Source organism: Anas acuta, chromosome 8 (assembly GCF_963932015.1).
Source record: "Anas acuta chromosome 8, bAnaAcu1.1, whole genome shotgun sequence".
Taxonomy (NCBI): domain Eukaryota; kingdom Metazoa; phylum Chordata; class Aves; order Anseriformes; family Anatidae; genus Anas; species Anas acuta.
The window spans coordinates 6,719,166-6,745,037 of NC_088986.1; the positions used below are offsets into that span (position 1 = coordinate 6,719,166).

Consider the following 25,872-nt stretch of genomic DNA (forward strand, 5'->3'; position numbering starts at 1 on the left):
GCTTGCATGTGTATTTAATACAGGCTGAGCTGAAACAGCTTAAAATTGCTTTTGAGAGCGTGCTAAGGTGAAGATACAAATAACCATTAACCATTAAGCTGTTCAAGGAAAAAATATGATCAAGGGTAATGCTCAGAAGTTCATCGTATCCACCCCTGCACAGAAACGAGGCTGCAGTTTTGAGTGGTAAAGAGTTCTTCTCTCAATTGCCTGCCTATGACTTAGTTGCTTCTTTGCTCCCCTTTCTCTTGAGGGCTCATTTCTACTTCTTTTCTCTCCCCGTGGTCTCTGAACATCCTCAAATTTGCTTTTCTTACATTATTAATTCAATTCCTATACTCCCTCCCCCCAGTTGCTCTGAAATAAAATTTAAAGGCATTAGATTTAAATACCTCCCTTCAGTGAGGCATGCTCCTGTTGTATATTCCTGCTAGGTGGCCTTGAAAAAGGAGTTAAAGCTAATTCCCAAATCAAGTCTTTGCAGTTTAGCTTTGAATTTTGCTTGCACCTCTTTGCCCACCTCCATTTCTGTTGTGCTCTTCCCTCCTCCACCCTCCCCTGCATTGAATTTTTGCTGAATATCCCACATACAGTACTTGTCCATTGTAGCAGAGGGAAAAAAAATCCAAACCAGCAGAACTGAAGCAATCCCACGAGCAATTTTAACCTGCTTAGTCATGGGAAAAAGTGTCCTAACCAGCAGCAAAAACTTTGTTTTTCTCAACAAGGTGAGTTCTGTGAGATATGACCTTATCATCCCTCACCTCCCCACCAACACTTAAAACGCACGCACGAAGTGGAGAAGGACAACATTCACACAAAACTTCTACAGAATGTTTTTACTCAAGGACAAAGAACAGTTTTTCTATCACTGTTGCAACAAAGTCTGAAACTGTCTGCAAGTGCAGTTGTGTATTACTTGACAAAAACTTTCTTCAAGATAAATTCTAAAATGCTATGAGCAAGACAATGATTTGTTTAAAAATTAAACTTCAGTAATCTGACATTTCCATGCTGTTACATATACAAAGTATTTCAGCCATTGTAAATCATTCTATAAAATCAGTTTGATTCATTTTGATTTTCTAACTCTATTTCAATAATCACAAGATTCAGTCCAAGAGAAACAGAGAATACTATTTTCAGCTCATTCAGCTTTTAGCCTATTAAAACTTTTAATTTTCTTATTCTAGTAAAAATGCTTATTTCAGAAGTAGTTAACACTTCATGTAACATCCTAAGATAGCAAGAAAGAGAAAATTCTAACATCAGACTTGACATATTGTAAAGGTATGTTTCCTCCAGCTCTCATTCAGCTCAGCCAGATGAGGCCTCTGCCTCCCATATTTACCAGAACACGTGCGAAGCATAAAACATGGCTTTCTCCCCCTGCTGAGCTTCCTTTCAGGCAGACCTTGAAATCCACACTGACAACCACACTCACAATACAGCAAATGCACCGTAACTTACCTTCAATTGGTCTATCAAGATCTGTAAGTAAGCATCTGACTCCGTAAGTTTCTTATCAAAATCATGAACAGTAGGAACAAATGCTGAATCGACACCCTGGAGAGAAAAACAAACAAATAAAAAATCAAATATATAATTAGAGGTTTTTTTTGGGGGAAAAAAAAAAAGATAACAGCAATATGGTTTTGACTGCCAAGTGGCTGCTAAAATGTTGCCTTGCCTGCAATGTATAAACACAGGCAAACAGCTGAGCAGATTTGTCTTCTATTTGCAGCTAAATCAGTAACTGCAAATTGCTGCACATTTTCAGTGTGGGTATAGCCAGCACACAGCAGAGCATTTCATGACTTATAATTGGAAAAAAAATCTCCTAAAATGACACTAATTAAAGTTTCTTCAGAAAATATAAAGGAGAATTTAGTTTTCTGAAGACTGCCTTATGTTTCCGTATTCGGAGATTTCAATTAAGGATGGACAAAACCATACTCAAGTGCACGACTGGACTTCTCACTCCTCAAACAGAAGCTTTGCCAATTACAACATAGCTCATCTCAGAGCATCTCGGTGAAGGATTGTACAAAATAAACCTGTTCTTAAATACAGGATAGCCTTTAAACTGCTAAATTTTGAACTGGTTACTCCTGGCTGCCCTTGTTCCTTTACAGCTGCAGTGATTTGCGTCCTCTGCACTGGGTTTGATTTATTACATTTCATTGCATAAATACCAACAAGGGCAAAATATCATTGCCATGAGAATGATTACTTTTCTGTTTTTTTTACTTGCAAATTTACTTTCCTTTTTAATGTAAAATTCAAAGCACACTTGTACATATAACATGTTCCCCCCATTTAAACTGATAAATGGAGTAAAGACCTGAACAAACTCCCACTGGGCAACCACATCTCTAATTAAAGGAAAGAAAGGGAGAGAATTCTTGAAATCGATTACTACTGACTTCACACAGCCTCACTATGTAAACATATTTAACATTTATTTATATAATATTTTAAATGCAAATCAAACTTCTAAACAAGTATTAAAGCACTCCTGGCCTGAAAAATTGTACAATGCAAGTTCAAGGCAGGAGGTAAAGGTAAAAAGGGAAAGATACAGGATGAAGTATTTAGGCTTTCTTATTAGCCTCAATACTCTCACATGTTTTCACACTGACCTAAAATATGATGTTTTTCACTTCAAACTCTTAAGAGACCATCAGCTGTGCAGTTTTGACTGCTGAGAATCCCCTAAAGTCTGAATATGTAAAGACCAAATTGTGGGGGAAAAACATTTCCGTGGTGGAAGACAGGCAATTCATACCTGTAAAATTCCACATTACCATAAAATGTTTGACATTACCTTCTTTGTCAGTGCAGATAGTTTATTTTTGTTTTTGTATGATAATGGGCTGTCTTATTAATTAAAAGCTTTATCGACAGCTCTTCGGAAGCAGGAAGAGTTGCATGCAATAGAGGAATGACTTGTTCTTACTCGAGGTTAAGATGCATGCATATTATCATGTATACCCTGAAACAAAGCCATACCCTGACGTTAGGGGGTATTTATTCATGGCCATAGCTTAAGCTGTGCTACGGACTAACACCCAGATCTTGACAACAGTTCTGCATGAACATACCAATAAGCCTGTAAACAAGCGTTAAAACCCAAAACCTTCACCCTGCACTAGACAGCCCGTTCTGGACAAATTTTAAAACATTGTTTGAAATGTGGACAAGGAAAGAAGAAAATAAAGCAATCACTTTGACTACTCCAAGAGAAAAAGACATAAAAACACCCATTGTTATCGAGATAACAAAAGCACTAATGGACAGGAGGGAAAGTCCTCCCAAACAAGAAAGTTGGGACACTCCCCCTAACTTGTCAAGTTTAAAATACACAGAAATTAGATCTAAAGCTGTAAGAAATTGGTGCCCCATACCCTTGTTGAAGAACGAATTGCCCGTACAGCTAGCAGCCTGCACCACTATTTCAGCAAATGGTCCAGCATGCTCTACTTTGTGTTACAGTTTTATTACCAGATGAAGTACCTGCAGAAGCAGGAAAGTTATAAACTTCTGGTCTGCCTGCTGGCTCCCGTAGCAACACATTTGGTATTTCACTCCTCCCCATGAAAAATCCCATATATGATAAGCAGTATGCAGAAAACATAGATCGATAAAATGGCATTCCTTCCCTTTATTTCCCCACATCCATTTTCTGAGATTTCCCCTTCAGGAGATACAAGTTAGAAGACTAGGCCACAGAGGGCTCATGCCAACGCTAACCCTTGTACGTAGCAAGGAGACAGCAGGGTCCAGCAGCGCACCGACCAACCCCATTAACAGTCTGCAGCAGGACCAGCACGACACCCAATAACACACAGCTATCCTAGCTGCACACTATGGGTCTGCACACTAGCCAGGGATTAAGTAAAGACATCTCACGCTAGGAGTCCTGCAGAGTAATTCCCTTCATGGACATCCCCATTTGGGAGGGGGTAAACTAGAGGGCAATAACAAAATATAAAACAATTAAAAGATACACAGTTACGAGCTTTATTTTCCTTACAGATCTGCTAGTGCTGAGGGATTTTTTATGTTGTTCCTGTGTCCTACAAATTAGAAGTCATGCACACCACTAACGCATTTGTATTCAAAATTTGTCCATGCCAAGAAGTAGTTCCAGCCTAATGTAAACTAGTTCTTTCAAATAAGATGGGATACAAAAATGCCATCACCCTTTGAAGAATCAAAACAGAAAAATTCTAATGTATTTCTCAAATAAGAACACCGCAATAAGGACCTCTGCAGAAGATGAACTGTAACAAAGGCAGGCAAACAAGGAAAAAGACAGAGGCAACAGCAAAGACTTGACAGACTTTGTCTTTCCAGAATAGTTTTACTGGGGGACGGAAAGAGAAAGCTGTCCAGAGCAGGCTTTCTTACCTTTGTATTTTTGCTATATTGTTAATTTAATTAGAATTCCAAGTCCAACAAACAAGTTTGTGAAAGTCAGTTTAGAGAAGCAAGTGTTCTCAGCTCCCTCTCAACACCCTACCAGAGATGTTTGCCCTGCCTATAGCATGGCTGACTTTGCAGAGGACACTGACAACACCAACAGAACGGAAGACAGGACAAGGTAGCTAGTAAGTCACTCAACAACGGTACCGTCGTGTATTTCAGTTGTGACCACAACAACCACATTTTTTATCTCTGCTAGCTTTTTAAGCTCTGTTAAAAGCTCACAATATACCCGTCTTGAGTTCAAAAACAAACTTGTAAGAGCTCTGGGAGGCCTATGAGCCTTCCAAGTAGTCAGAATATCGTGCTTAAAAAAAAAAAAATTTAAAAAATCTGCTTTGCAAAACAGAAAATGGTCAGCAAAGACTTTATGAGGCTATAGATACTGTCCTATCTTACGGGTCAATAGAAAGAGTTCAAAAAACAGGAGTATTTACACACAGATACAAAACTGGCTTTAAAGCAGAAGTTGAAAATGCTTGTAAGAAATACTACATATAACCTTGAATCCCAGTAATTTACCTACTTCATATTCTGGATGTAGGAAATTCAAATGCACTACTGTGCTTATTCAGTATTATAAGTTTTTTTTTTTTTTTTTTTTAAGCAAAATTTGGTAAAGTGCTGCATGTCAGCTAACTATGCCCTGCCACCAGCACTTTATTCAATACGCCTATATTCAATATATTCCTAATCTAAAAAACACCGTTCTCAGTTTTACCTAAGTATTCTTGACTCAGTAGAAACAGGGTTTGAAAGCCAGTGAGAAACAAACAACATCATTTGCATGTACTTACGAGAAATTCATAAGAAAGTTTTGTTCTGTCTTTTATTCGTTTTTACACCTTTGAAGCTCATCACCCAAAATGGTGGTTAACAGGCGGCCAAGGGAACTGCTAGCAGCACCATTCCACCAGCACTTTGCACCACAAGCACATCTGTGTTTACTCCCCTTTTACTCTGCTCTTTGGAGTAAGCACAAAGGTTTGCCCTGTCACAGAGTCAACTCAGTATGGAAACTAACACAGGTTAAAACTAGACTAGGAAAGGGAGGGCAGCAGGTAAAGCAGTTTTAATTTGGGCCCGTTCTGACTCCAGTTCCCAATTCAGCCATTCCTGCTACGATGTCTCTTCCCCTCTGCTAGGACACAGCAGGACTGCTTCCAGCAGCAGCACCAACAACTGCTGGTGCTGCCATGGTCTAACTCGTACCATTTAAGCCACTGTATCACCCTTCACAGCAACCATCCCAGATCCATTTCTTAGAATATGCTTTTCTTACCTTATTATTTGCTACCTACAAGGTAAATTTCTTGTTCAAATTATGGAGACATCAAGCTATAGAGATTTTTTATTTTTTTATTATTTTTTTTTTAAAGAAATGGCATGCTTTTTACTGGCAGTCTTTTCAGGTCCTTTGTCTCTTCCGAGAATTCACTGGCAAATCAGGAAGAACCCTCAACAGCCTGTGTCAGTACCTCAAGGATTTTCTTAAGTGTGGGTAGGAAAGCCTTTGTAGCCTGCAAATCTTTCAACACTCTCTAATGTGGATTATTTCTGTCATTATCTTGTCAGAAAGCCCAGAAGACATCTTATTTGTAGAATATGCAAGTTTCAGCTCCGTATTTTGATATATTTACTTATTTTTAAAATCAAGTTGGAGTTGTCTTTCATGCAGTTCTCAATAGCCTCTTCAGCTGTCACTTTCAGACACTTACCAAGATGCTCTAGCAGCATTGGAATGACAACGGGGAAAAGTACATCTCAGGACATGGGTTCTAAGGCAAGAATGAGTGTGAAAGTTTGAGCTAACAGGAGAAGACAAAAAGAAAGGGGGAAAAAAAAAGAAAAGAAAGGAAAAAAAAGGCTCACCTATCCATCTCAGGGTGGGCATGACTCCTATGAACAGGATTCTAACACTACCAAAGCACCACTAGAACACAAGAAGACATTCAGCTCAAAAAAAGAGCTACGTTACTGTCATCCCAGGAGACACAAATTATCTTTGAGAAATTTTAATAGGGGAGAACTCTGGAGCCAAAAAGTGCATGTAGCACTGGGCTGTGACTTGAAAGACAGAAGAGGAAAGCTGCATATTTATGCAAAACAAGAAGACCAGAAGTACTCCCTGCTTGAATGGGAGGGATCACTGGTTGACAAATTCTGATGAGGAACAAACGAAAATTTGAGATAAGTTATCACCCACCCCCGCCCAGGCAAACAAGAAACCGAAGCCACAACACATCTTACACCACGCACACCCTTCCCCTTATCCCTTGTGAGTGGAGGGCAACCGATGTGCTGCCACCAACCTGGCAGTACCACACCTGTAGTCTTGGGACAGGTGCGGGGCAAAACGCTGTGGGGTGCAGAAGGACACTGCCAGCACTGTCACACCTGCTGCTGCTCAAGGACAAGAGACAAAACTAGCACTAGAAAAACCGAGCATATCTAACTTTCAGTATAAGAACATGGAAAAACACAGCAAGCAGAACAGAATTCAATTTCAAAATTCAGAAAAAAAATAGATTATGAGTACGTCTGAAATGTTTCCTTCCCATGTTTGTTTCACTTGAATACAGTATGACTGAGCGCCAGCCCTCCGGATGGCTGGGATCACTTCACTCAATTCTAGATACTTATGGCTCACTTCTTCCACAGCTCCTTGACCAGAGTTATTTCTCACAAGTTTCTATTTTTATTTGTTTCACAAATGCTTTCATTCTAGAGACTGACAACACAGTAGGGCATTTAGGCAAAAATAAAGTTAGCAGGGCTAAATCGGAACAGAGAGCACCTGGCAGCGCTTCACCTCGCGTTAATTCCTTGCCCTTGGCCGATCTGGCTCACCCAGCACACCAACTCCCCAGGTTTCAGCACATTTCCCCACATCTATCCTAGGGCTGTTTGAGACTATGAATAAAACAGCCTAACTTTCTGAACTCGAACACCCCAGGAGCAGACCGAGCACGTTTTGGTCCGCATGAAAAATCTGAAGTTGCGTAAAAACATCAACAGAGCCTCAAAAAACACGCATCATTCCAGACACAAGGAAAAAAAAAAAAAAAGAAAGAAAGAAAAAAAAAAAGGTCGTAGATCTATTTGCGTGCTTCTGCGTGACAGATATCCACGTTTCTGTTTGCAACACTGAAGAAAATACCCTTACAGAAACCATTTCTGTGACAGCCCTCAAAGCCCCGTAAGCCAATAATCCGCCCAAAGAACTGTTTTTGACTTCATCGTGCGAAGAGAAAGCAGAAGAGCAGCCAGAAGCGGCGTTTTGTTCAAGCGCTCACAGGAACGGGCACACTTGGACCCAACGGGCTCCGGCTGAAAGCACCCCCAAAACCCCGGTGGCGAAACCCCGCGGCCCCCCCGAAGCCGGGAGCAGGGCGGCGGGGGGGAGGCAGCGCCCGGCTCCCCGTCAGGAGGCTCCGAGACCCCCGAGGGCCCCCCGCTACTCACCCCGGCCATTCCTCCCCTGCGCCGAGCCGAGCCGAGCCGTGCGGGGCTGGCGGAGCGCCCGGCCGGGCAGCGCCGCCTCCGGCGGGGCGGGGAAGGGGCCCCCGAGGCCGCGGCCGCCCGGTGCCCGCATGACGGCCGGAGCGGCCGCCGGTTGGCTGCGGGGCGCGGAATGGCGGCCGCCGGCCTGAGGGGAGGCGCGGCGCGGGCAGGGCAGGGCGGGCTCGGCTCGCTCGCCCCTTGCTGAGGCGTGCGGGTGCCGCAGTACGCCCCAGGCGTGTCCCCGCCGGCACTCCCGGCCCCAAAATGTCAGTGCTGCCGAGGGGAGAGGCCTCAGGGGGGCTCTGCAGGCGGCCATCCTCGGCAGTGCTCGCCCCTCTGCACGCCCCACTGCCTGAGACACCAGCGCCTCAGGCACCTCTCTAAAGCACAAATGGCTTTGCAAGAAGGTATAAAGTACAGCCCCCTTTCATTCTTAAATCAGGATGTGCTCCGCACCTCCTGTGAATGGGGATGGCAAGCCCTAAAAATACCCGAATTGGGGTGTAAGGGAATGCTATTCCTGCTACTCTACAAACAAGTGCCTCAGAAACAGAAAGCTTGCACAACTGGCACATTGAAGGTTCTTGAAAACAGACAGTGAACATGATACAACAATCCACAAGGTGTTACTCTCAATGCTGAATATACTTAAGAGGGATGAGGTTATTTTTTAGTAGTCACAGATTTTTGGTTATTCCCCCAAATATCGCTAGATAAATAACTTGTTTTGTGTTTTTTTTTTTTTTTTTTTTTTTTTTTTTTTTTAATCTAAATATGCCTTGCTCATTTGAAGAATTCCTCGAACAGAAAAAGGTTACGTAATGGGAAACAGTTCCATTACTAGCTGCAATCATGGAACAGTGCCAATAAAACTACAACGATTTCTAAAGAGGGATACACATTTTGACAAACCTTATAGTATCTTTTGTTGTTTCTGTATGTCTGTAGTCTGTATCTCCAAGCCATAGTAAGTTTTCTGGATAGAGAAAACTGCAAAGACTCCTTTTCTCCCCAAGCAGAGAACAGGGAAAGAGGCATCTCTTGGAAGGCAGCTCAGACCTAAGTGAACATATTGCTTCTAGATTGTCTGCCTCCTCACAGCCACTGCAGAGTGGGGTTCTTCTGTTTGTGGCCAGCTACTATGCCCGGATAGAGAGATTACTTCTAAAATATCTGTGACATAACTAAGGATACAAAGCCGATTGCCAACTTGCATTTTTATCCAGGGATCTGCTATCCACAAGAAAATCCGCAGTGGTCTTTACTAAGTCAAAAAATGTTGAAAACTACTGTTTAGCAGGAAATTAAAGTAAATTGACTGAGAAAACACAAATACCTATGGTTGGATAGGGTAAATTCAGGCTTGCTCTCATTCTTTAGACTGGGTAAATTACATGTAAATCAGTCTTTATAAGCTGCTTCTCTTTCTGTGATATTAAGGATTTTAATGTATGTTTATACATCATCAACCTTTAAGACACTTAATTCTCTTGCTGTACCCCTGAAACATACCAAACGTTTATTCAGTACAAATACTAAATAGCTCTTTCATATTTCTACGCTGTCATCACACATCTTTGTGGTACAAACCAAGTATGAGAAAATTCCTTCCTGAAATCTGTGTTTCTGTCCAGGGCAAAAAATAAAGGTGTGTTGAGTCTTATGGATGTGCCCATGTCTAGAACAGCACCAGGAACAGATCTTAGATAATTAATCCCAAGAATCATCCTCACTCCAACCACCCATTTTCAAAACCAAAAAACTGCCACTATCCAGTTCACGCCATGGATTCAAACATTACATGTAAGTACCATTTTTCTCATCCATAAAGAGGTCTGATGCTGCTGTCTCATTTTAATTTCAAAATTTAGATAGCGTACACACATACAACAGGCTTCCAGATGTTTCATTATGCTTGACCACAAAAGGACTAACACTCAATTTAATAAAGAACAAAAGAATTAAGTGTGTAACTATCAGTCTGGAACAAATTAAAATATGAGCTAATAAAGAGAATTTTCATACTGACTTTTCATGATAGTAAGACAAGGAAATAGTAACAGAAAGACTAGAACCTAATCTCAGGTACCTATACTGATTTCTTATGACATCTGATTGTATAGGCCATGGAACTACCAGATGTTACAGAACGTATGTTTGCTATTAGCAGTCATACCATTGTATTTTGTTTGTTTTTTCTGAAAAGTAAAAAAAAAAGAGTGAAAGTGAAATTTACCTGCAGCTGAAGGGTATGACGGAGAATGGTGTCCTCTAAAGCATGAATCCACTTCTCTCTCTCATCAGCATCTCGAGCTGAAAAAGTATTCAAAAGATACTGTTAAGTCACATGCAGTCTTATATACTAAAAGCCATAAGCAAACACATCTGATGTCCTCACTAAATATGGAAATAAAATCATATTATTTATCTTAAGTCATCGATGACATAATTCCACAGTTTTCTTAATATCCTGTTTATTTTTCTGTGGTTACAGCTCCATAGCGTTACTGTGTTGATCTACATTACTGGAGAGATGTTTGAAATAATCATGCAAGCAAAAAACTTTTATGCTTTGGGAGAAATTTTATTTCTCCGTAACATCAATACTCTCAGCTCCTGCTCAAGTTAAGAATTTAATATTCCTTTCCTTGTGAATTTAAGCTTGTTTAAAACTTTTTTTTTTTTTTTTCCCAATTCATGCCACTTTTCCTAGTATTCCTTCAATGGTAATAAAATTTAGCGAGCAATTTAGATGCAGTAGCTTTCTAGTATGTAGATGCTTGATGCTGCATCTCAGTGCACTTTAGTGGGACTTTGTATGCTCAACAGTTTTTTAAGCATGTTTTTTGACAGGGTATTAGCTCCTTTTACAAATATCTGTCTAAGGTTCGTCAATCAAAGAAAAAAAAAAAGTATGCTTATAAAGAATGACAGCACCACACAGGCAGAGAGAATAATAGTACTGTGTTACTGTATCACTGACATTAGGAGCTTGTTTCTTCAGTTTCATTGTTACAATAGAGGAAGTGCTGTTTGTTAAATAAAGAAAACTATTGTAAACAGAGCTAGGTGCATCATTTTCTGCTCAATATATATGTAATATAATTTAAATATAAACGTAAGAGTATCAGAAACATAAGAACAGCTCTGCATTTTTGCTCTTTCAGTGATTATTTGTCCCTTGTCCATCTTTAGGGACATACATGGGAAGAGTTTGCACAGATATTTCCTCACTTCATTTTTTAAATTTTCCTAGTTACGAGAAGCCGTTCAATCTGTAATAAATTACTCTTTAGTTCTATGTCAGTGTGAACATAGTAACTTCACACAATGAAGTGCAAAGAACAATCTGAAGTGTTATATATCTACATTTATATACAGGCACGTATAAATACAGACACGACGCCTTTACTTCACTAGTCTGAAAAGAGCTCCTTGCTGTGCTGGAGGGGTTTAAAAAAGAGAGGAGCATACAGAGTCAGCAGACTCCAGGTGCATTAAAAGAATCCAAAGGCATTAAGTAGACTGTAGGTAACTTGTCCATATGCAGGATTAGAATAGTTACTGACAATTGTTTCTAGTTCCTCATTCAAGTGGAAAATATTTAAAAGAAACAGGAAGTCTGCTAAAAGCAAGGAAAAGTTAAGTGGGTAGCACCTATTATAAACTTGAGAACTAAGATTCCTATCTGGCTTATTTGTTATGAAGCTCAGAAAAAACATCCCTAAGTTTTTATACTGAAATGCCTCCAGCCTCAAAAAGCCTTGTTTTCAGTGTCCCCATTCTCATTCTTATGTTTCCATTGTTTTTATTCTGCAGCTGAAACTCACCCAATACTCAAAACCACCACAGATCTTCCAAACATCTAAAATAAACATTAAGTAAAATACTTATTACTTTTTCCTACATCCAATTCTATACAAGGTAGTTCACTGGCCACTGGAATGGGGAAAAGAAAATCAGAAATCCACAGAAGAATCCATCTGCTATGCCTTCCAGCCTTTGGGAGGGGGTAGCCGTGGAGTTTTCTAAAACTCTCTCAAAAAAAACAAAAACCCACCAAACTTAAAATCAAGATAAATATACTTCTTCATTTAGTATATATAGCCACCAATAATGTCAATTAACAAAAGCATCAGGAAAGATGTGTTGTGAGAAATACATAAAAAATATCTTTTTAACATAGACACTTTCTCCAAGTCTAACTGATAATGACGCCTCATAAAGCAGTGAGGCAAAATTTTCACTATGTGCAGGGTAAAGATAAAAGCCTACTTTAAAATCTAGCTTTTTTTTTTTTAATTTGTATTTTTCGTGACTCAACAAATCAATCCCTATTCATTGTTCTTTCAAAATAGCAAAGCGTGACCATTTTCCACAGGTGTTCTGGTAATGATACCATTAACCAACACAAATAAAAAACCTACACACAAGGGAACTTGACTACACAAAGTGCTCTCACATGTACAAAGGAAGCTTGAAGGAAGAAGTTAGGGTAATTAAATGTTACTGGAACACCACGTAAATAACTTTCCTGCAGAAATTGCAGCAAATACCTAAGAGCTGGACTTTGCTGCTTGGAGTACTCTCAAAAGCACAGCAGTAACTTCTAACTTACAGGGATTCACCCTGCTAGTTCGCTGTGTTTTAACTGAAAAGCTGAACCAGCTGCCAAGGAGTAGTTTATACTGCAGTGAAACTAGACAGGATGGACAGAAGCCTTCAAATTCTTAACAGCTGACTGCCAAACATATTTTTCACTATGCGAAGTATGATTTTTCTTTTCACTTACATACACACAAACATCCTGTTCTTTTTTTTACATAGAATAGCTCGCACTTTAATTTCAGAATCAGGTACATTTTCCTCTGGCATTGATTTTGAATCCTTATTAGCTTTAGTTCTGCTTAGCAAGAGCTGACCCCTTTGCCTAGTCACATTAATCAAGTTTATGCTTCTTACACCAGTCACCATCGGGCTGTGAATATATGTAGTTACAGTGTTCCTAACTTTTCAAATGGGTGCTCAAAGTGGCAGTGGTTAACATAGTTCAGTTTGTATAAGGTTGCTTGGGTTTGTTTCCTTGTTTACTGAGTTCTTTACTAATCATCTTCCAGTCCCAAAGAACATCCTATTAGGGAGCTGTGGTGCAAGTCATTGGGCCAGGCTAGTACGTAACTCACGCGATGCAAAAATCCTGTGTTCAAGCTTTTCTGCCTGTGATTACTTAAACATAAAAAGGAACAATTAAGCTGCAGAGCAGTGAATTAATCTTTGTGTTGCAGCAGACTTCCTATGACCTTCCAGACTGCCAGCAAAAGGAGGTCGCTGTGTTAGTTAAATACTAATCTCAATGTACAGAGGCCCATTAATAAAGGTTATCACATTAAGCCCTGTATATATAGTGATGCACCAACAGAAGCAAAAGGTTACAGCAACAGGGACGACCTAGAAACCAACTAATCAGTACAGTTCAAAAACAAAAGTGACTTTCCCATGCTCATAAATAAGCTAAACTTTAGGATCCTCTTTTCATTTAACAGCCCTTTTTAATAAAACCTGTCTTTGCCAGGGTTCAGCATAAGGAAAAAAAAATAAGCTATATTTTTTCTCTATAATAGAAATGGCAAATCTATGGCATAGTATGGTCAATCTGTAGTTAAAAAAACATGAATTTCATCAACCTTGCTACTAAGACAAAGCCTTGACCACTATAAATCCAGTAATGCTGCCATGAGAAGACTGCTTACAGCGCATAAATGCAGCATTGTAACCTTTTAAGCATCCTCTGTTCAGAACAGTTTTAACTTTCAGACCATCTATCACCACCAGCAGGTCCTTCTGGCTCTCCTCCACACACTCTTTTAAGAAAACCACGGAGAAAAACAGTAGGATGCAGTTTTTAGTAAAGCAAGCTGCAAGAGAAGTTATATTAAATCTCATCAAAATGGCTGCTGGGAGATTAGGTGCAAGTAAAAGCTCCCTAATGGTAAAAGCAATTTAGAACTGAACGGCTGCCAAAAGATCACTGATGAAAAAAAAAAAAAATCAATGGGAACATTCAAAAAAGAGATTAGCCAACATACTCAGAAACAATTTATGGGAAAAATCTGCGCACAATGGTCAGAGATCATTATCCACCTATCTGTAGGGAAAGCTACATAGCCAATGCAGCTCTGGTTAACTTTGGGCAAAGAAAACACTCCAGTTATCTTTCCAGCTAAAAAAGTCCGTGGTGCACACTGCCTCGTATTCACTCTGCAGCAAGCAAGTGCTGGAGGCTTTCTTCAGCAGGCAGGGAACAAGAGCACCTTGCTCATTAGTTTGTGATCGGTCCCAAGGGCCCCCAAATCAGTCCAACCTTCTCCAGGATTTGCTCAGGCTCCATTTTGAAGGCAGTACCACCCCCTCATCCTCTGGACTTCTTATGGGAAAGCTATTCCAGAATTTCTTTCTGCCAGTATGTTTGGCATAAGGCAATTACCACCAGAACCACAGAATTTCACTAATACCTGTGCTTTTTTAGAAGAAGAAGAACAACGTCTGCTCCTTCCTAACAAACAACTCCAACAAGGAGGTGGTTAGGGAGCAAGGGACAACCCCCAGGAAGTTTTTCCAAAGCTGATTCTTGCTAGGCTAACAATTACAAAAGCCAAACAAGAACCACAGACATCTGTGCGAAAATTATCTGGCATTTAAAAACCGCAGAGGTGTTACTTCAGCTGCTTATAGGTGTTTCAAATGCTTTTACACTAATGAGAAAAAGCAATTAAATATAGGAGCCCACTACATGAATATTCACTCTGCTCTTAGTCCGGTGGGTTAATGCCATAATTACCTTGCCACCCAAAATTTAAATTGCACCGGGGTGCCAACTGTCCACAGAAATACAAGTGTGTCTGCAGTTTAGAGAACAAAAACAGTCCCTGTGCTTTTCTCTATTTCAAATGCCAGAATCACCACCTCAGTTTTTCCTGACTTGCCAGTGAACATTTGCACAGAAATCCACACAGAGCCATATATTCACTGCTGGATGGAAGAGGGAGGAATCACTGATTGCTGAAACACTGCAAATTTACCATGATTATGCCAGTTAAGCTACTGCTACATTTTCCTAGAAGAACTAGTATTTATGGAGGAGATTACAATTTGTTCCCATATGCGTTGCATCCACAGCACATCCTCTGAAAGCTACCGGAATAATTTCCTGTGACATCTCAGGCATGGCAGAGACAACCACTGGGTACTTAAAGCAATCCCAGTCCTTTTTATGGCCAGTAAGAAAAGCACACTTAACCAGTATGCAACTGCATTGCAGCCAGATTAAATACAAGGATATTTGATGTCTAGTTGAGCTTACTCCTAAGATATATTTTAACATCATTTTATATTTAATGTATATATACACATATACTCTTTCATGGATGATGTACCAAGAAAGAAAATCAACTATTTTAAGGAGAAAATTATAAAATAGAGAATGTACTAAAGACAAGAAGTATGGTTTCTACTGAGGGATTTCTATCACTCAGAAAAAGGATGCCTTACGAGCCCCCAAATAGGCTCTCACTTCTGAATTTCCCGAACTGCCCAGTCAGGTATGACAGGGATTTTAAAAGGTTCTATTTTATGAAGATAAGGAGGCAGATGAAATGGCACTACAGGAAATGCTCTCAGCCTCTATTAATTTCCCAAATACAGAATAATTCTGTACTTCAGAGTTCCTACACTCTTTTCTTTGTTGTGAAGAGCTTCTATGCATTTATATAATGCACACCAAATGTTAAAGTACAGCATAAAGCATTATTTTTTCCAGCCTAAGCTTGATAGCATCTACAGATTAGATATAAACAAGTTTGACAACTCTCCACAATACAGCATTTACCGCTAGCATTTCTAGGTCATGCACAGCAGTGCTTGGAACACGGAATATACAAAACACCACCTCACAATTCGCATGCTGGTGCTTGCTTTTTTTTTTCTTCCCCTGTGTTTGTCTACATGGGCATCAGGATGAAAGAAAAGTCTTGAGAATTAGTTAAAAAAAATCACTAGATTACTTATAAATACACCATAGTGTCTCAAAGTGAAATGTGTGGTTTATTTTCATTCTCTGTGACCTACTTACAGGCAGAACTCAGTAAAAAAAAAAGTCTATTACACCCACAGAGTCAATAGTCAATTATGCAGTCTTTATTCAGACAAACTTCCACTGATTTTTATGCAAAATTCCTGTATTTTCTCACCCTAGTTCAGAAGTAATGTGGTATCTTTACACATGAACGTGTAGTTTGCCAGATGACACAGGTGGGACTCTGACTGTACTGAGCCACAGGATTTTTGCCGCCAATCTCAATGAAGAGATTTTAATCTGTAGCGCCCAATAAGGTGGAAAAGTCACACTTCATAGACAAAGCCAAAGGGTTATTCTGTGGCAAAACAATCAGGTTTTTAAAGCTACTGAAGGTCATTTAAACCATGGAAAAACGTGAGACGAAGCAGGGTTCCATACAAACCTACCAAAACACCATCATCTCATTGCTTGCACACTCCCTTCTACCATGCAGTTCCCACACCTGTAGGTAGGCTGAACACAGTCTCAGTACCTTAGGCCTTCTGTATCATTTTGGGGTTGTCACAGCTGTTCTTCCCCCTTCTACTCATCTTCCTCCTGATGCCATTCTCACCCACACATACAAATCAACCCTGGCTTTGGTCTGCAGGTGTTTGTCTCGGCTCTTCTCCCTCCACCTACTGAAGACTCCAGGGCAGTCACAAGAAAGACGCCTCACCTTGTCCAAAGAAAAAGCACCAGATGGCGTCCTGTGTACAGTGCGGTACTAACATTCATCTGTGATCTTGAGAAATCAACTCAACTGCTATTTCACTGCTACCTGGTCATCAGCTTCTCCATTGCCTCTTAGGCACAAAACACCTGCCACTTGAATCCTTCACGTTTCTTAAAAACTGCCTGCCCCCAATCTAGTTCATGCCATCAGTGAAAATGAAGTGGGTATGGATACATGAAAAATGACAGCTATCAGGGTTCTTCCACCTTTTTTTTTTTTTTTTTTTTTTGCATTATGTTGCTGCAGGTTGCCAGAAAACAGTTTCAACAGTAGACCATTGTAATAGACGATGCTGCAGGTGCAAGAAGGAACTTCAAGGAACAGTGAAAGCACAACCACGCGTCACTCCCTGCACTCTCATCACAAATTCTGACTACTCAAAATGGCAGTACAAGAATTTAGCAGGAAAAAGCAGGTAGACTGAATAGAGAGGATGACATAAAAAAATCATACTGCGGAAGATACATGTGGTTTTAGTTCTCAGAGGAATTTCTGCAGTTTTGCCAAAGAGGAGAGGACCATTTCAGCTCCAGCACTTTGTGCAGCACAGACCCTGTCAGAAGATATATTGGGTTATTATGAGAAGGGAGGAGCACTGATAACACAGCTCTGCTGTAAATGTATGAAGAGACAAGGCTGGAAGTTTTGCTCTTTCATAGTTGCTCATCTTCCTCTCCAATATATTAGCATTGTTGAGCATAGCATAAAGAGGAATTCACTATTTGAGCATCACCAGAGCCCCAAAATCCCTGAAAAATGTTAGGTTGGGACAAATGATACAGTCATAGTAGTTACAAAAATCTTTGAGGTAACCAGCACAAACCAAGATTTTATACCAAAACCTCTTATCGCGCATTTTTCCATAGTGTATAAAATTTAAGAGCTTTCGAGACTTTTAGGGGAAAAGGCTGCAATTCATGAATTGTTATTTAAATTGGGTGATCTGATAGATTTATGTGCCTCATCATACCACAGGGGTAATTGTGTTTCTGTCATTTATTTGGTGGGCAAGAGTAAAGTTTCAAATACTGACCACTTCCCCAAGTAGTAGTAAAACACAGATCTAAGGGATTACATGTAGTTTTGTTACTTAATACAAACACAATCTCAAATTCTGATACTGCACAGCAATTAAGGCCTTTGTGGGCCCTATAATCCTTAATAAAAGCTGTATCCCAAGGTAACAAAAAATCCCTGCTTTTATAGCACTAAGGCAACTTCTTGCTGTGCATATTTCTCAGCTGGGATGGTAGGCACTCGCAAAATAAGCTAGAAAGTGGGGCAGGATGGGGAAGAAGGAGAAATCCACCTTTGCCAGCTGACAGCACTCCCGTAATAAGAAAATAAACTGCACTGCAACATTCGTGCTTCCTCTCTCAGATACTTTTGCAGCAGGAATAGGAGAAGAAAGACAAAAGCTAAAGCTAAATCATCTCAGATCAATGCACTGGACCACCTCCAATCCTTCAATCCCTTATTACACAAAGCAGTGGAGACAAGACTGTCTTGCCTTCCAAGGAACTGTGCTGTGAAAAAAAAAGAGCTGAGTTTTCAGGTAGGAGTTTAAAAATCTGAATTCTTTCTGCAAGCAATGTATGCATAGTGAAGTACTTCCCTACAAACAAAAGCCATTATTGTTTCAGGTTAGACAGCAATTCAAATATCAACAACTCCCTTGCCAAATTGTCCTGAACATCATGTTCCCACCCTTGAATTCAAGTCATGAGCATCCTAGTGAGCAGGAAGAGCAGCTAAATGATATGAAGGATAGAAGAACTTGCTTTCTAGATGGGAAGAGCTTATAACTGTGACAATACGAATATATTAAAAAGAAAAACAAATCAGAAAAAAAACAGTGTTTGAAGGTTATGGAACTTTTAGAACAGGGACCTGCATTACAGCAGAGAAAAATACATTACCAAGAAGGAGCTTCCTGACAGGAAGGTGCATTAGACATCTTCCCAAATGTCTTCAGTAACCTGAATGGATTTTCACATCTAATCTGAACAAACCCATGAGGGAATGCTTTGAGATCTCCTTCATTCGGAAGTCTTAGAATAAAGACATGACACTGGATATGCAGTATGACTACACAACCAGGAGGTTAAATACATTATTTTTAAATATATTTTAATATTTCTGTGGATATCCTGCCCCTCACTGCCCCCCTCCAGAGTGAGCAGGTATCAATATTGCACTAACGACAAAATAAAGGAAACAAATCTGCTGGGCTGCCTGGCAGAGCCCAAATTAAGCTGACGGTAAAATCAAACTATGCCGCAAGTTTTATTGCTCATATTTATTCAGTTCACTTCCTTTCTATATGCTCAGATGTTAAGTGTACAGATACCATATGATACATGTGCAAGGCATCATTCAATGCCTGTATTTTCTTTCTCATAAAAACTTCTCAACTTTTACTAATGCTCAGTATAGACACACCACTAGGAAGCATAGCTGCAAACAGAATAGAGGGAGGTTGTCACAAGCAGCAACAAAATATAAACTATGCACTGGAAACACTGAATTTCCCAAGATTCAGTGAGAGGCAAATCTTAGTGGGAGATGCTGGAGGTTTAGTGCTTCAGAAATTCACTTACACATGTATGGAAATAACATCCCTGTGACAAATTATTCAGGCATCTTTAAATGACTTATTTGCCCTTCATCTGACTATTTAAATCTCTGGAGTGTTAGAGAGATGCGCAAGCTTGAGCAACTGATCGTAAGAAACAATTAACCCAGTATGAAGCTTTTCCTACATTTCCTTCAAATTCCATCGTCGTTTGTCAGCAAAATTTCACTAAGGTCAAAGAAGATTCAAGTCTTTGCCAATCCATACTTAAAAGTCTGAGTATGCAAAAACATTTTTCCGGAGCCTGAAAGAGAAATTGTTCCACTGCAGATGGGACCCTAACTCACAGACAGGTCAGCAGATCTTGGTACTTTTAAAGTTCTGTCATTTTCCCAACCAGGCTCCAGGTTGTCTGGACCCCTGTCTGTCTTTGAAAATGAAAGACAGTGATGAGAAGGAAGATACTGTGTTTTTTTTTTTGTTTGTTTGTTTTTTAAAGTTGCTGTTTCTAAAGCACTCCTCTTGTAAAAGTCTCCTGTTAAGAGGGTGAATATATTTATAGCTATGACTATCTCACAGAAAAAAGTTGTATCTAAATAGTGTACAGAAAAATGTTAGAAATTGTTAAGAATACTGTACATACTCTCTTCTGTATATACTATGCAGTCTCAGATTACATACAGTAGTATTTACATATATATCCACATATATATCCATTCCCTATTTATAACTGATAGTCACCTATAGTTCACATAAAATTAAAGCCTGTATAGTACTGAGTGAACTTAATGCAATGAACAAACACTGCATGAGGCATACAGCACACATTTACAGTGACCTTAAGAACAACAAATATAGTTCCCTAAAACTGTTTCATACTGAAATATCCCAGCACTAATATTATAGCTATCGTTTTACATTTTCTCTTTACAGCTATATATACTGTGCTTGCATCATTATAATTTGCTGGGTGTCATGAATGTCATCTTCATAACATACTAACAGGAAAAGCATAATACATAAAATGCTGTACAAGATCTAAGTTCTATATTAAAGGAGCATACATGAATCCTGACCTGATACAAAATGCACACAAATTGAGACTATAAAGCATAAGAGGTTATGTGACAAAATTGGAGTTCAAAAATTAGCAATATAATTTAGAGCAGAACATTACGTATACCAAATACTATCAGTCTTCTTTTAAGGCATCTGGCTAACAAAAAGAGAACACAGCACATAAGAGATCACTGCAAGTAAGAGATATATTACAAAAGGTATACTCTAGTAACTACAGATTTCTAGATTTACCTGTTTCAAGTTCTCAAATATTCAGCAGTATTTAGCTTCATTGTACTGAAAGACTGCCAGAGTACTGCATTCCATTACTGCATTAGCAATTAGCTTGCATTTTATCTGTTACCCTTTGGAACAGTAGATTTAAGTATTACTGTCAGCTCAGCATTATGAAGGTATGTTTACAAGGCTTAATGCAGTGAATAGGCAGAGTACAGCAGCAGCATTTAGGCAGAACTGTAGCACAAGGAATACAGATGCTAGTGACAACATGGTGTACAATTAGTATTTATCATTAGAAACATTCACACAAACACACCAGCATTAACAATAACTCCCATTTCCAAATCACTGATTTAAAAAATATGTACATTACAAAATAGGCTACAGTATTATTCCAGTTGATAAAAATTAATAAGACTGCTTACATGCAAATGCGCCTCTTGGATATTTGCAGATTCCAGCTCTATTCAATTATTTAGCCACTACATTTTAGAGGAAAAGCAAAAAGACTAACAAATGTTACTTAAAAATTATTTTAACCCAACTTCCCTAGGATTTTAACATTAGGAAAAGAGAAATTCTCTATACAATATTATCACAGTATTTTATCCTACTGCTGCAGATAAAACAATTTAAGGAGTATATAACAACAATAATAGTACCTTACCCTTTCTACCGGTGAACCATAGCATGCAATGACGAAACATAGCAGTGGCAGATGGCATTGGTGTTAGTAAATGTGAATAAAACGATAATACCAGAGAAATGGTGACTGGCAGACAAGACACAGAAATGTAGATGAAATGAATGCAAGCTGGTAAATCTTGAAGCAAAGCTCCACCTTTAAGCCAAATGTTGCCTCTAGTCTCCTCATAATTGAGCATTAAGTTCTATTTGGATACAAATTGCAACCTTCAGACCAGTCTTGATTCTCTTCATACAGAAATGCATAATTGTATCTTGATAACGAAGATCAGAAACGTTTTGTAAGCGAAACCCATAATCAGAAGCCAATTACTTTTTCCCCTTGAGTCATTTATTCTTTACATTTTAAATCTCCAAATCCTGCCAGGACTACAGTCTCTTTCTAGCACATATGTATCCACTGCAGATGCAAATCCCTGCCTAACCTGCAGCACCCCTGGATCCAGAATGTTCTCAGTGTGCTCATTCATGCTGTTCTGTTGCCAAACATTTAAAATCATCCATCAAATACAAGTGGAATCTATTATAAGAAAAAAAAAACAAAAACAACACACAATCTCTTCTTTCAGCTCACCCTGAAAATGGAAGGTTTTCTGATCAACAGTTATTGTGAAGGTGCTGTCGTCCTCATCGTCTATACCAATCACAGCTCCCTGTGAAACAAAGAACAAAATCCTGATAAGGCAAGCAGTGACATCAGCAGCACACACTCTATCACTACACCACCGGAATTTAAAAAGCATTGACAAATTAGAAGCACACTGAATACTGTAAAAAGCAGGAAGATCCTCTGTTTAATCATGGGATGTAAGTCAGTTCTTTAATAGAACACATTTTTAGTTGCAGAAAAAAATAATTATTATTATTTGGAAAACTTTATGATTTTCTGGATGGGAAAATGAATCTTTTACCTTTGTAACGGAGATGGCTTTATGCTACAGCATCATTATAGTAAACAGCGTTCTACTATTCTCTACTACATTTCAAATTATATTTTAAAGAAAAGTGGGGAGCAATAATTTATAAGTACTTTCTGTGTCTAAAAATACCAGTACACTGATATGCGACAAAAAGAAACTCTTGACCTAATTTTATCTGCCTCTGTATAAAAACAATCATTCCAGCAAAATGAATTCAGCCTACCATGTCATGTCACTAGCACACTGCCTGATCTCATTTCCAGCCCCTAAGTAAATATCAACAGTAAGCTAACAGGATGCATCAAAGGCGGCTAGCTTTGTCTTCCAATTGGTGATGAATTTTTAGAAGGAAATGCAAAGATTACATAGAGTTAAAGGCCATCTGTGCTCAGCTATTTACCAATCTATCCACATCTTCTGCCATTCCTGCCCCTTAACCCCAGTACATAACAAACAGCACAGTTGCACCCAGGGGAGGAAAACACTGAAAAAAACCCTTTCCAGGCCTCTACCGCCTCTCAGTAAAATTATGACATCTAACCCAAAATACTTCAAAAATCTCCAGAGGATTTACTCAGTTTCTCTTCTCCTTTCCCAGGAGACACAGCATCAGGCTCTGTTTCATCTTTCCCCTCTCCCACAAAACAGAAAGACATCACTGGAAGGCACATGGGCTTGAAGGGTAAATCCTGCTCTTAGATGCAAGTAAACAGCCAGCGATGAGCCTGCAAGCTGGCCCCAGCAAGCGCTGGCCCCATTTAGCCAAGCGGGGCCCAGCAGCTGCCACACAGGTATAGGTAAGTACCAGGCCTGCCCAAACAGAGGAATCTGTTCCGTACAGACCCAGGGGCAGGGAGATGTGAATCGATCACACACATCCTTCCCAGCCCCATCAGAAGTTTCTGGACCGTGTGCAGCTGGGCCTGTCACAGGCACCTCAAGGCCACAGGAGGAGCAGGTCCTCTATGGGAGCAGCACCAAGCACACGCTGTAGGATATACGGCAGGAAGGGACAGCTCCAAACTGCTTCTTCCCCTCCGATGCCCTGCGTGTACCACACAACTTCTCCAAAATAATATTTTCAGGCTTTTACAGGTTTTTCATGGACAGCTCTGTGATTGCTATACAAGAGGCACCCAAAAAGTACACCTGTCCATGGTCATTCTGAATACTTGTAGTACCAGGACATTACAACAACCAGAAGACCACTCGTTATGTTCTGGTAATCACACAGTGTGCCAGTTTCATGATATTTCTGGCCAAATTCATCTTGTCAGAATGCTTTTTCGTTTCCTCAGTAGACCTCAGACAAAACATGTCTGGCATTCACTCAACTTTGCTATGCAGAAAGTCAAAAGATCACTTCAGATCTTACCAAATCACGGTCTGGTTCCTCCACACCTGCTGTGTCAAAAAAATGTAAGTCATACACCAAGAACATGATATTCTTTCCCAGTTAATGTAGGTAAAACTAATGCAAGGCTAAGAAGGCCAGACTGGGATAGCTGAGTCCTGCCTCCATCCCAGGTGGTGGAAGGAAACTGAGAAGCAAGAAGCACACACTGCTCTCTGATGCCTCAGCACAATGCTCCACAAAGTGCATGAGCTCAGATCACAGCACGAAGGCTAAGTGAGCATAAGCAGAGAAGATGCTTCTTTTGTCATATAGACAATACATATTGACAAGTGAAAAAAAAATAGCACATGAAACTTGAAGTGTTTATTACAGAAAGCTTAGGCAGGACCTAAGCATAGCACAGATGACAGATTCCTCTACCAGCACACCTTCCTAAATACACCATGACAGTAAACAAAAAACGTAATTTGAAGATGAAACTCCATGACCTATGAAACATGAGTATAAAACACAAAAAGGCAAGGAACAAGCTTATAAAAATCCATTCAAGAAAAAGGGAGGTATTTTAGGCAAATTGCTTAAACTACATGCTTGTTTATGTTCACACCTAGAGTTACAAATCAACAATTGCTCTCAACAGAAAACCTCTTTGATAAAATTTCAGACTGCAAAAGCCCATCTGTTCAGCTATTGGTATCATTGTCATCTGCCAGAAGAGCTGCTTTACAAAAGCAAAAAGACAACGACCCCTTCCTCCCTCACAAAATAAACCCCCCACACACATTCAGATAGAGTCAGCAAACCTCAGCAAAACTCCTAAGAGTAATCTGCTGTGGGAGAGTGGCAGATGGGGAAAGAGAAAGGTATTGTTTTATCTTAAATGCATATAAAAATGGATAATGCAATGTTGAACAGACTGTTCACTTTTAATATTTCCTAAACTGACAGGCTGAGGCCAACCTCCACATTTACATGCTCACAACACAATTAAAGCAGGCATTCTTTTTCAGACTACATTTTACTACACAATGCAAAACAGCACCCACCAATCTTTGGGAATGTAATGTTGTAGACAGTGGTTTGAGTTTATATTACCCTTTAAGAAGTTACGTATTATGTTACCAGTACCCTAAAAAGGCAAAAGTGCAGTAAAGTCATCTGGAATCCAGATGAATGGGGATTCTCTGTATGAAGCTCAAAAGGAGACCCCTTTATTAGGCCCCCAGAAAGTGGTAACAACTGAATAAAGGAAAAACTGGAAAAAAAAGAGACAGAGTTTTGCTGCAACACTCATCAGATTGTGACAATCAGATTGTGTGACAGATCCCCTTCTCTACATTTCTTACTTCAAGACTCAAAATGCTCTCATTTATGCCCATTACCCTCCTGACTCATTCCCCCTATTTACATCAGCATCTCATAAGACCACTGCATACTGGAGCCACAGACTCTGTGAGAAACAGGAAAAAACACAGCAAAAGAACTTGTGCAAGAATATTTTTTGGTAAGTGCACAATCACAAAGTAGAAACTGAGCATGTGCAAAGCCACCACAGCATTCCTGGCTCTCTCCAGTACTGTCACTTCAAGCCACAAGAGCAGCATTCACAGCTGAACGTCCCAAGCCAGGAGGGGTAACACCCAGTTTTCCTGTGCTGTGTCTTCCTGCCTCTGTTTCCCCATTATGTAACCCCCCTCAGCTGACATTTCTTCCTTCCCTTTCCACTCCTCTTTTGTTTTGCTTCTGTAAAGACCATGTGCTGTGTGACGTTACTACACAGCACCCTGAACGAAGCACAGGCAAACTGCAGGCCTAGTGTCCAAACTGGCAGAACAGAGGGCTCACAAGCAGAATAAAAGCAAACCAGGACAGAAGGAATGCAGTTTTACAACAACTTCTGTAGGTACAGAACACATCTATATATGAGAACTGCAAACAGCAACTTTTCTGCAGCATTTTACTGCCAACCCATCTTACTCTGTCCTACGATGCTTTTTAAGACAACGTATAAAATGCATAACACTTTTATACAATATATAAAATAACAGAATGCAATCAGCCCACAATGTCATTTGACCTCTAATGTTTTCCATCTTTAAGTACTTTCACTATTTCAGTATTTCGCAGAGTCAAGAATAGAGCCTAAACCTCAAAAGTCTCCTTGCAGTTCTCTCC

General features: G+C 39.7%; 1 protein-coding gene across 3 annotated transcripts in view; it reads right to left on the minus strand.

Moving 5' to 3' along the window:
• Window positions 1-25,872, minus strand: part of OSBPL9 (oxysterol binding protein like 9) — a 60,296-nt gene that overhangs the window by 24,269 nt on the left and 10,155 nt on the right. For 2 of the 3 annotated variants that reach the window (XM_068689678.1, XM_068689677.1), the window contains exons 3-5: window positions 21,995-22,073; window positions 10,229-10,305; window positions 1,471-1,566 (exon numbers count right to left, since the gene is read on the minus strand). In XM_068689678.1, coding sequence (XP_068545779.1) covers window positions 1,471-1,566; window positions 10,229-10,305; window positions 21,995-22,073 — 252 coding nt within the window. Of the gene's footprint in view, window positions 1-1,470; window positions 1,567-7,953; window positions 8,121-10,228; window positions 10,306-21,994; window positions 22,074-25,872 lie in introns of those variants that run through there. The other variant, XM_068689680.1, reaches the window with a different exon arrangement.